The following is a 12,666-nucleotide window of genomic DNA, read 5'->3' as shown; positions in this document are numbered from 1 at the left end:
TGACATATCTGCATGAATGAAGAACAATCTCTTCCCTCCCTCTTCTCCCTTCCCTTCCTTTGCCCTGCCCCGTTGCTGTCGTGTTCAATACGAGATGGGGCAAACCCCAGAGGCCAGGTCACATTTGTACATTTTTGCAGATCTCCATCACAGATGGAATTTTTTTTTTTTTTTTTTGCTGGTCATTCCTTTCAACCCATCCACGAGCAGGACAACCCCAAAAAAGAAGAGAGGGCAGCAAAACCAAACCCCAGAGCAGAGACGCAGCAGAGAAGAACCAAACGAGAGCAGCGCTCAGTTCTCCACCGGGGTGGGATTCGCTAAGGGCTGGCTCACGATGACTTGCACCACGTAATCCTTTGGGATTTTCAGCTCCTCCAGTTTCATTTTGTCTGCCAGGGGTCTCCCAGAGAAGAACCAGCGCTGGCTGCCCGGCTCCACTCCCTCCACGGCGTGCAGCCGCCGCTTCATGTGGTACACGGTGTCCATGCTGCGCACCAGCAGCCGCAGGTCCTTGCCCGTGGACAGGCGCAGGCGCAGCTGGCACTCGTGCCCCGAGTTGGGAGGGGGCTCAGGGATGTCCAGAGTCTCCAGGTCACCCTTCTCCTCGATCATGTTGATGGGTGGGGCCAGGCAGTAGACAGGGAGCTGGTAGCGGTTGCCCAGTTCATCGTAACACTCGGTAAGAGCACCTGGAGGAGAGAGAAGGGGAAAATGAGGGGGAATGGCTGGCACTGCCACACTGCAGGGGTCACTCTGGGAATCGCTGGCACTGCCACACTGCAGGGGTCACTCTGGGAATGAGTGGGAATTCCACATTGTGCATTTCACACTGCAGGGGTCACTCTGGGAATTGCTGGCACTGCCACACTGCAGGGGTCACTCTGGGAATGAGTGGGAATTCCACACTGCACAGTTCACACTGCAGGGGTCACTCTGGGAATGAGTGGGAATTCCACATTGCACATTTCACACTGCAGGGGTCACTCTGGGAATCGATGGCACTGTCACACTGCAGGGGTCACTCTGTCACTCTGGGAATGAGTGGGAATTCCACACTGCAGTGGTCACTCTAGGAATGAGTGGGAATTCCACACTGCACATTTCACACTGCAGGGGTCACTCTGGGAATGAGTGGGAATTCCACATTGTGCATTTCACACTGCAGGCGTCACTCTGTCACTCTGGGAATCAGTGGAAATTCCACATTGCACAGTTCACACTGCAGGGGTCACTCTGGGAATTGCTGGCACACATTTCACACTGCAGGGGTCACTCTGGGAAGTTTTACCCTGCTCTTCGACCACACAAGAGGTGAGGTTGGAATTCAGGCTTTAAAGGACCAGACAAAAATCATCAATGCCCACCTTGTCTGCATAAAGACAAAAACCATCAATGCCCACCTTGGTTGCATAAAGACAAAAATCATCAATGCCCACCTTGGCTGCATAAAGACAAAAATCATCAATACCCCACCTTGGTTGCATAAAGACAAAAACCATCAATGCCCCACCTTGTCTGCATAAAGACAAAAACCATCAATGCCCACCTTGTCTGCATAAAGACAAAAATCATCAATGCCCCACCTTGTTTGAAACTCGGGGTTGAGATAAAAGCACCTCCCTAAAAGCCAAAAATCCCAGCTAAACCAGGATAAAGTCCCCAGGCAGGCAGGAGGGATGAGGATGTGCTCCCATGTCTCATGTCATGGCCAAGGCTCAGCACACAAAAATGCCCCTTGGAGCAATTCCACCAGGCTGAGCCTGAGCTGTGAAAATGCAGGAGGGCCCCGTGAAAGGAGGATTTTGTAACTTCTCAAACATCCCCAAATTGCTGGAATGGTTCTTGCAGGCCTGGTGTTTCAGTGAGCACTGCCAGGACAAACAAACACGGCCACCCAAGCCTGTGGCTCCATCACCACCACAGAACAACACCCAGCACGGATTTTGGATTTCCACAGCATCTCTGAGCCCACATTCAAACCCTGGAGTGCCAGGAGGGATTTTTATTTCCCTAAACTCCCTTGGGATCACCTGGGTGCTCAGGAATTCTACCACATGCTGAAGTATCAAATACAGGCTGAGCTTTTCCCAGTGTAACTTTATAAAATAAAGATTTTTACTTTCTAAAATAGATTTCAAGTGCTGCCCTAGAAAAGCAGCAGCGCATTTTCAGTGCTGTTTTAACAATTCAAGGCAGAGAAGGCTGAAAGCAGAGCCTGGGACACTGAGGAGCTGCATCCCAAAAGAAGGAATCCTCCCTCACTGTGGTTAAAGCCCCTCTGCCCTGCTCTGAATTTATACCTGCAGAAGCAATTCCCACATTTCTGCCCCTAGAGGGGCACAGTCACTTGCCAAGTTCCCCATCCTTGTGGAGCTGGGAATGCCTGAAGAGGAGCCAAGTCCTTGAGCTACAGAATATTAAAAACCTCTTTGAGTCTGTTCTGCACACAACAGCCAAGAGCTCCTTGTTACAAACTAAGGGGTTTTTATTTGGAGTTTTCTTTTTCCTGCTGACACTGAGTTCTCTTAAACTTTGCTGTTTGATCAGCAAAATGACCACAATATAAAATTATAACTCAGGGATATGTGGTGTCACCCAGCCCAGTGTAACAGCAACTTCTTCTTCTGGAAGTCTTTTGGATAGAAATCCTCTTTTTTAAAGGATAATTTGTGTTTGCAAAAACACACAGAGGAAATCATTCAGAAGATCAATGGTTTAGGCTTTCTGTTTGTACAGGCATCTGAGATTTATCAGAGAACAAAACAAAAGGAAATAAAATGATCTAATTACATCAACTCATGACAGTGTTTTACCATTAATGAATTTCAGAGCAAACCAACTTTTATCAAAGCTGTGCTGGACCCAAACCCTTTTATGATTCTTTGCCCTTTACAGACCCAATCCCAGAGTTCCCACACTTCAGTTTTGTTTTACAACGCTCATTTCACTCCTCATCTATTTGCTAAATGTCACAGGACTAAATTCCAGACATAGAAACAAATTTGCTGCTAAAACCAAGCCAAAATCCAAACCTCAACAGCCTTTCAGTGTAGATAAAGAAGCTAAAATTTCCTCAAAAGCCATTTCTTTTAAAAAGAATGCATCAGCTTTAGAAGAGCTCCTCAAAGAGTTAATTTTAAATAACAGGGGGAGCTTGCTGAGGAATTCCTTCATCATTTATCTGGCTGCCCAGCTGAACTAACATGGAGGTCAAAGCTGATGCTATAAACACTGCATTCCTTCATCATCATCAGATAAGCAATATTAAAACAAATCCTCTCAAACAGCAGCTAACTTGGAGGTCTGCAGCTATAAAAATAAATAAATAGGAAGAGACAGAGCAGAGGAAAGCTCTTGCCAATAAAACCCCACAGTCCCATCCCAGACTGAGAAATGGTTTCTACCAAACTCTTAATGTGGAACAGGTCATTGAACCTCACCAGTAATGCCAGTCTTCCATTCACCCTGGTGGAAATGTCCCCTGTCCCAAGTCCCCAAACATCCCAACATTGCTGTTCTAACTGAAAATCACCAAAAAAATCAAATATCCCAGCTAGAGAACACTTCCTTACATTGCTGTTCTAACTGAAAATCACAGAAAATCAAATATCCCAGCTAGAGAACACATCCTAACATTGCTGTTCTAACTGAAAATCACAGAAAATCAAATATCCCAACTAGAGAACACTTCCTAACATTGCTGTTCTAACTGAAAATCACAAATATCCCAACTAGAGAGCATGTCCTAACATTGCTGTTCTAACTGAAAATCACCAAAAAAATCAAATATCCCAACTAGAGAACACATCCTAACATTGCTGTTCTAACTGAAAATCACCAAAAAAATCAAATATCCCAACTAGAGAATATGTCCTAACATTAAATTTTTGTGATTTTCAGTTAGAACAGCAAACATCCCAACTAGAGAACATATCCTAACATTGCTGTCCTAACTGAAAATCACACAAAAAAAAATAAAATATCCCAACTAGAGAGCATGTCCTAACATTAATTTTTTGTGATTTTCAGTTAGAACAGCAAACATCCCAACTAGAGAACACATCCTAATAATGCTGTTCTAACTGAAAATCACCAAAAAAAATCAAATATCCCAACTAGAGAACACATCCTAACATTGCTGTTCTAACTGAAAATCACCAAAAAAAAAAATCAAACATCCCAACTAGAGAACATGTCCTAACATTAATTTTTTGTGATTTTCAGTTAGAACAGCAAACATCCCAACTAGAGAACACTTCCTAACATTGCTGTTCTAACTGAAAATCACAAATATCCCAACTAGAGAACATGTCCTACATTAATTTTTTGTGATTTTCAGTTAGAACAGCAAACATCCCAACTAGAGAACACATCCTAACATTGCTGTCCTAACTGAAAATCACAAAAAAAAAAAAAAAAATCAAATATCCCAACTAGAGAGCATGTCCTAACATTAATTTTTTGTGATTTTCAGTTAGAACAGCAAACATCCCAACTAGAGAACACATCCTAACATTGCTGTTCTAACTGAAAATCACAGACACACACACAAAAAAATCAAACATCTCAACACAACACTGCTTTTCTAACTGAAAATCAAATTTCTGATCCTTCCTGCAGGATACAGCAGCTTGGACTACATTTAGCTGGAAGGGGCACTGAAAGACTATAAAGTTTTTATGAGAGAGTGGAAAACAAGAGAGAAAGAAATATTTGTCAGGTTTTTCTGTCCCTTAGGCAGCAGGGTCCTTCCAGCAGGGGAGGAAAAGGCAGCACAGAGATGCTCAGAGCTGCAGGGAACAACCACCCCACATCCCAGATGAGCCCCATTTCCCTCCCCTTCCCCAAAGCACAGAGGCTCAGATGCCAAAGCCCCAAGGATTGGAGTTTTCAGTGCTGCATCATCCCAAGAAACCTCTGGAAGGGGCAGGATCTGGGAGGAAGGCAGCAGGAAGGAAGGAAGGGTGGCAGACAATGCAAAAAACAACAGCAGATGGGATTATTTTAATATTTCAGAGCTAACAGGGGCTCAGAGAGTGAGGGATTCTGGAAGGAGCTACAAGGCAGAGCTTCTTGTTGGTTGTTATCCAGGTAGGAGACAGCTTGAGAATTTCAGAGGGAAAAATAAGCAGATGTGATCATCAAGCACGAGGGAACGGGAACATTTTGAAATTAATTGCTTTGCCAGCCACAAAAACTTTGTTTTATGAAGATTATGAGGATATTTCACTGGATTTGGAAGGAAAAAAGGACTGGTTAAAGCACTGCTTCCAGCCCTAGGCAGTTCAGAGTTTGGGCTCATCCTCCTGCAGGACCAACAATTTAAGAGCTCTCAAAGACAGGAAGGGCAACTTTTGCAGGAGTTATTAAATCAAGAAAATATGGCCACACTCACCCGAAAACATGAAAAGTTTTAACGCATTTGAAATGGTATTTTGGCATTTCCTTAAGCTGCACACCATTCTCTTCAGGAAAATTCTTGTTTTCTGTTCATAAAATGCCTTCAAGTTTTAGAGCAATTTTGAGGAGCATTGCTCAGAAACACCCAAAACTTAAGAACTAAGCAGATTTCCATTTTATTTTCCCCCTTCTCTCAACCAGATTTGCTGCAGGAAGAGAAATTAAGACAACACAACCCAAAATGCAGCAGTGCAGTGAGACTCAGCTAATTTAAGGAGACTGTCTGTGTATAACACATTTGCCCAAGGAACAGCTGGTTCAGTTGTTTTTCTGACTGAAAATCTCCATTCCAAAGCCAAGCTGAGCCTGGATTGCTGAATAAATTGGGGAAAGCAGAGCTCTCACCTGTGGAGTATTGATTTGGACCCAATATAAATCACTGATGCCTGAAATTCAGAAGGAAAACAAAGAAGTCTCTGGGTCTTACAGCAGAGCAGCTCCTGGAGAGCAGTGATGAGGCAGAAAAGCTGAATTATCTCTTCATCTTTATTAGCTGCTGATGCTAGGTCTGAACTGGGAAATACAAGATTTTTATAAGGAAAAAAATCCCTGTGCTGACATCAGGAGCACGTGGGAGAGGTGGAGGGGGGCTCCTGCAGAGGGGAGCAGGGCTGGGACAGGAGCACACACACACACAGTGCTGTGCTCCACTCACCTGCAGGCAGCCCACACTGGGAGGAATTCACACCAAAAAGCTCCTCCTGACTTAACCCCAACAGAAACTGCTCAGTTCATCCCTGCAAGTGTCCGAGGCTGCTGTTACCAGAGTGGCTTTCCCCTTTTCCAGAGGGAAATTTGTGGGAATGCTCGTGCAAGTCAGTGCCTTGCACGGTGTAGAGAGGACAATAAAGAATTAATGGTGTGGGGGAAACACTTGACAATAAACCACCCACACAAACCCCCTCCTGTGCTCCTTCCACGCTCAGTTTCCATGGGTTCTGCAGATCTGAACTGGCAGAAAGCTCCTGGACAAAGGTGCAGTTTGGATCCTGAGTTTGGATCCTGACTGCTCTGCTCTCATCCCCACCCTGCCTCTGGCACTGCAGCTCCTCAAGGAATGGCTTTGCACATAATGAGTGTTAAGCATTTAATAATTCTCATTTCCAATCCACTGACAAACAGCTCTTCCATTATGGGAACATTATTGGTCTGGCTCCATTCCATGCTGGAGAAGAACTCCAGGAGGCAGCAGGAGATGCCAGGGCTCCAGGAGCTGCCTGGTGAGCAGGAGCAGCTCATCCCCACTTGTGACACACAGGGATTGAAACTGGAAAGAGAGGGAGATAAAGAGACTCTGACACCCTTCCCAACCTCGAGGATCCTGCTCAGCAGGAGCAGCTCATCCCCACTTGTGACACACAGGGATTGAAACTGGAAAGAGGGGGAGATAAAGAGACTCTGACAGCCTTCCCAAGCTCGAGGATCCTGCCCAGCAGCCACACAATGGTTGGGGTTAGAAGGGATCTCTGGAGATCACCTTCAGTCCAACCCTTCCCAGGTGACACAGGGACACATCCAGGTGGGTCTGGGATGTCCCCAGAGGGAATTCCACAACACCCTGGGCAGCTGCTCCAGGGCTCGGCCACTCTCCACAGAACAAAGTTTTTCCTCATGCTGTAATACCAAAATAACACTTTTAAAGAGCAAATCCCAGTTGGAGAATGCAACCAAAGATCCCTCAGGTGTATCCAAGCCCTCCTGCCCCAAACTAAGCACAGCTCACCTGAACACAGGGCAGGCTCCTCACTGAACAGCCTGTTCTGAGAAATTGTGGCTGCCCCATCCCTGGAAGTGTCCAGGGCCAGGCTGGAAAAAGCCAGGACAGTGAAGGTGTCCCTGCTATGGCAGGGGATGGCAGTGGATGAACTTTAAGGTCCCCACAAACCCAAATTTTGGGCAAAGCCTGCTGCACGTGTGCCATGTGCATCACTTTGCTGATCCTCTCCCTTTATCACAGCACAGCACCAGCATCACTTCACTCATTAGCACTAATTAACTAGGCTGAAGGTGAAAGATAATTAACAGTCTTCTGAAGCAGAGGAATTTCTGCCCTAGCTAAATGAGGCACTTTTGTTCAGGTTTTAGCCCCAGCTGTGCCTCCCTCACAGTGCTTGATGTGCTGGAGAGGGGAGAGCAGAGGGACAGGGATGGGACATGGGGGAAAGGGGTGCTCAGGGAACCAAATCCCCCAAAATTCCTCTTAGAGGAGGAATTGCTCTGCAGAGGAGCTGGGATCTGTCACCCCACCTCACTCACCTGATGGAGACCAGGGAAGAAGGGACCTGCACCAGAAAGCTCCAAATCTCCCAGCAGTGTAACAAACTTCCACAAACCACCTCATCCTTCCCTAAAACAGCTCCACCAGAGCTCACATTCCTCCAGGCTGTGCACTTCACTGGCTTTCCATCAGTGGCTTTGATAAATAAAGTAATTATGCACTAATGCTCAGTAGTTGTCATGTTAACAACACCATATGTACTGCTACTTCCATATCCCTGTAAAACTTGGATCTAACATTGCATGGAAGGAACAGCTTCCAAGAGATATTCCATCAGGGTTCAAAGATGACAAGTCATTTTACTAATGAAGTATTCATCTACTACTCTGCTTTGCATGTCATGAAAATAAATGCCTGTCTAGACAGGCTTCTTAGATAAAAATTTAAAAATAAAATGGTTGGTAAAAGAGCTTCTCTGTGTACCCTCTTCATTTACATTTGCTGTTCTGCATTATCCAGCTTCTTCAAGGGGCTGGAGGGTTTTGGAGGAGAAGAATAAAGCAGAATATCCTCACCAGCTGAGGCTGCACTGCATCCCTGCAAGCATAGCTGCCCTGGCAGTGTTGAAAGTCCCCAGGTCACCTGCTCAGGGTGAGGCTGAACTCAGATTTACACAAGTTGTCACTGCCTTGGTTACCATTGATTTTTTCAGTCTGCTGTTCCTGTAAATCCAGAGTGAACAGCTGGCACTCAGCATCCCAAATCCCTGAACTGGCATGGTTCAAATGGAAACCAAAGGGGAGGCTCACATTATACACGTGGCAGAAATTTCCTTTTTCTTGCCAACCACTGACACTGACAGATTGTGTCCCTGGAAGTGCACAAAGTGCCACAACCAGGAATTCCTTGGGCACTCCAGGGACGAGGATCCAAACCTCCCTGGGCAGTGCCAGTGCCTGAGCCCCCTTTCCATGGGGAAATTCCTGCTGTGCCCACCCTGAGCCTGCCCTGAGCCCCCTTTCCGTGGGGAAATTCCTGCTGATCCCACCCTGAGCCTGCCCTGAGCCCCCTTTCCATGGGGAAATTCCTGCTGATCCCACCCTGAGCCTGCCCTGGCCCAGCCTGAGGCTGTTCCCTCTGCTCCTGTCCCTGTTCCCTGGAGCAGAGACCAAATTTCCCCAGCTCCAACCTCATTCCAGGGAATTGCAGAGAGAGAGGAGGCACAGACTGACCATGACTTGTTGGGATGTTCAATCAGCAACTGCTGAGCACAGCACTCAAGCTGCTCCACCTCCTGTGCACTCCAGGCAGGGAGTTCAGCCTCCAAACAATCCCCTGCCCAAAATGAGATTTCATGGAGTTTAATCTGAGCTCCAAATGGATCTGGAGGGAAATTAGGGCTGATACAGCTCTTGTTAAAGCTCCAGGTAAAGCAGCAGCAGTGAGAACCTCTCAGATTGAACACCAACAAACGTTGGCTCCGATGGAGTGTGGGGTGGCCTCCCAGAGGTGGAAAAGTCCTCAAACTGAACAACTCCCTCAGCTGGGTGCAACAGGGAGAGAAGGCAAGCCATGCCTTCAGTTTGAGCTTTCCTATTTCCCAGCCTCTGCCCTGCATTGGTACAGAACTCTGCACTCCATATCAATGTCAGCAGGGTCTCCTCACAGCTCAGTCCCACAGAACAATCCTTTTCCAGCCCCAGAACCAAGGACACCGCTGCAGCTTCAGCCCCAAAAGTGCAAACAACAGGGAATGGAGGGGAGCAACCTGGGAGGGTGGGACTGCATCACCTGGAGCTGGAATTGGACAATGAACCCAGCATGGAAATGGACCCAAACTTATCAAAGTGTGAGAACTCGTGGCCAGGATCCATCTGGGGTGGAGCCATGGCCGGGCTCTGGCACGGCCCAAGGTGTGTCCTGTGAAGGGCTTTTAATAAAAACCAATTTATTGCTGTAACTCTGCCCAGCCTCTGCTCCAGGCAGCCTCTGAAGGCAGCACAAAGGCATTTCTGAAAAGTGCTGCTCAGTCATCCTCCCCACAGCAGAAAGACAAACTGAAACCAAAGGCAGGAAATAGAGAGGCAAGGGCGGCAGGGGAAGAGACTCAGAAGAGCCCAAGAATTCTGTTGACAAAGCTCCTCAAAAAACCTTTCAAAACAAGAGCCAAAGTTAAAGATATTTAAGGAAAACAACTGTAGGATGAAGCCATGAGGTGAATCCTTTCAATGAGGGTGTCACAATAATCCTTTATTCCTCTAACACTGCCCAGCCTCTGAAGGCAGCACGAGCCCAGAATGACCCAGACAAAGACCAAGGTTCCTCCTGCTCCCACCTCCCTGCAGCCCCTGCTGCCCTTCCAGGACCTGCTGGCCTTCCAGGACCTGCCCTGAGCCTGGCACTCGCTCATTTGCATGCTGAGTCTCCAAGGATCACCAGCAAAAATGTGCAAGGCTCCAGGGAGGTCAGGCAGCCTGACAGGATCCCACAGCAGTGCCCACATCCGAAAATAAAACTGCAGCACAAGGCTGGCTCAGGCTGTGGGGGTGGAGGGGATTAAAGGAGGTTACAGAAGATCTGAGTGTTCTTTATTTGCTCCTCACCTCCACGGTGCTGCTCTTTCAGAGCAGAGGTCCTTCTTTAAAATAAATTCAAAAAAATAAGAAATAAAATTAAATTAAATTACGGTAAAATAAAATAAATTTAAATAAAAATAAAAATAAAATTAAATTAAATTTAAAAATAAAAATTAAAAGAAAATGAAAATAAAATTAAAATAAATAAAAATAAAATTAAAAATAAAATAACATAAAATAACATATAAAATAAAATAATAAAAATAAATAAAATAAAAATAAAAAATAAAAATAAAATTAAAAATAAAATTAAAAATAAATTAAAACAAAATTCATTAAAATTAAAATAAAATTTAAAAAATAAAATACAAATAAAATAAATAAATAATAAAATTTAAAATAAAATAAAATAAGTGGCCCTTATTTAAAATTTAAAAAAGAGGAAAAATGATTGATTAAGCACAAAGGTGGAAGACTGAATGTTGGTGCTGCCTCCTGCCCTGAATGTGCCCTGAGCAGAGGCTGCACAGATGGTGAGAGCCCAAAAAGGTTAAAAATCCAAGGCCTTGCTGTACCTGTGACCTTCTATAAAAACCTTCCTTGATCACTCAGGAATTATTAAAAGCAGCTCGGAGGTTTCATTGTTCCTGTGCAGTTTCAAGGAGTCCAAACACAGGTGGAAACACAGAGTTCGTTCTGCTGCAGGTTTTCTTTGCAAAAAAGCAACAAACCAAGCATTTCTTGCTCTGGGCTGGGCTCAGCAAAAAAGGAAAGATTTTTCTCCATGCTAACAGTCAGCAAAAAGCAGCTCCCAGCTCTAGGTGCATAAAATCCTTTGAAATTCGGATTTTCCCAGAGGTCAAGCTGTCTGTAACACACTCTGAGTGACTCCAAGTTATCAGCCCGAGTATTTGTTGGAGGAGGTTGTGGAATATTTAAAAATGCTGAAATACCTCATGAGTGCAGCCCCTGTTCTCTGTGACACCTCAGGCAGGATTTCCTCACCATTACCTGTGCCTAAAAGGTTAAAGGGAGAAACTTTCTGGGGCTCACCCACTTCTGCATTGGTTTTGGAGAAAAGTCACCATCCTATTATTATTATTTAAATTCCTGAAGCCAAACCAGCAGAAGATGCCAAAAGGTTTGGCCACAATCAAGCGGAGGTGATGGAGGAGGAGTGGGATGAGCCAGAAGCAGGTGGGACACCCAAGCAATTGATATTTTAGCAACGTGCCAAGCACCTTCTCTGCAGGGTTTGGTGCCATAAATTGAGTGTTTTGCCCTGAAGTGCTGCTCATCTGTGCTGAATGAACAGCCCAACACTGCCAAAACAGCTCATTCATGGGGGCTCATCAAATTCATGGCAGAAATAATATCCCCCTCGCTGCTCCTGCCTCCAAATTTCCATTTGTTGAGAGAATTATGTTTTTACCAGGCTTTGGTGTGGTCAAACAGACTCAGACCCTCACAGAGAGGAACTTTCCCACATTAAAGACAATTTCTGAGGGCTGCAGCCTGATGTGAGGGACACACCACAGTGAGAGGTAACCTGGATTTTATTCCACATTTCCTGAGTTTTCCTGGCACGTACAGTTGATATTCTAGCAACTAAAATATCAAAATAAATTACTAAAATATCAAAATAAAATACCCTTAGGTCAGGCTGAGCCCCCCATTTACCAAACTGAGGGCACCAATCCCTCCAGGAACTCCAAATCCACAACTCCAAAGGCAGCAGAGCCACCCCTGGAGACCACCAGAGCTCTCACTGGAATCTCCAGGGGGAAAACCCATTTTAAACTTCATTTCCCACTCCCATTTTAAACAGTTCATCTTTCTTTTTCTCATTCCCCAAGCAGCCAGCAAGGCAGGTGAAGCTGATCCTCAGCCCCTCCACTGGAAGCAGCCAATCACGGAGGAAATGTCCACTCCTGGGGAATATTTAATAAAGCAGCATGTCCTGAATGCTATTGGGGAATATTTAATAAAGCAGCATGTCCTGAATATTATTAGGGAATATTTAATAAAGCAGGCATCATGTCCTGACCACCATCAGATAGCACAGGACTCTTATTTACCTGAAGCAGACACTCCTGCAACACCCAGAACAACCAGCAGCTTCCTCCATGAGGAATTTGAGAAGTTCTTTTGGCACAAATCTGGATTTTGGGGTTTCCTAGGGTTTTCTTTTTTTTTTGTTTTGTTTTGTTTTGTTTGTTTGTTTGTTTTTGGGTTTTGTGCTTGTTTTTTGTGGGTTTTTTTGTTGGTTTTGGGTTTTTTTGTTGTTTTTGTTTTGTTTTTTTTCCCTTAAAGGAATTAACTGCAATTTTCTGGTCACACATTAATGGTTAAAAAAAAAAAAACAACAAACCCTTAAAGAGCATTTCTGAAAATGTTGCTCAGTCATCC

At 45.1% G+C, this 12,666-nt stretch overlaps 1 protein-coding gene across 1 annotated transcript in view; it reads right to left on the bottom strand.

Annotated features, from left to right (window-relative positions):
• Positions 1-160: 160 nt before the first annotated feature.
• UBTD2 (ubiquitin domain containing 2) overlaps positions 161-12,666 on the bottom strand; it is a 44,914-nt gene continuing 32,408 nt past the window's right edge. The window contains exon 3 of the mRNA XM_054643102.2: positions 161-692. Within this exon, the coding sequence (XP_054499077.1) occupies positions 295-692 (398 nt within the window). The 3' untranslated portion in view covers positions 161-294. The remainder of the gene's footprint in view (positions 693-12,666) is intronic.

The sequence above is a fragment of the Agelaius phoeniceus genome, chromosome 15 (genome assembly GCF_051311805.1).
Source record: "Agelaius phoeniceus isolate bAgePho1 chromosome 15, bAgePho1.hap1, whole genome shotgun sequence".
NCBI lineage: Eukaryota > Metazoa > Chordata > Aves > Passeriformes > Icteridae > Agelaius > Agelaius phoeniceus.
The sequence above is the reverse complement of the archived record's forward strand: the minus strand, read 5'-3'. Positions and strand labels throughout refer to the sequence as shown.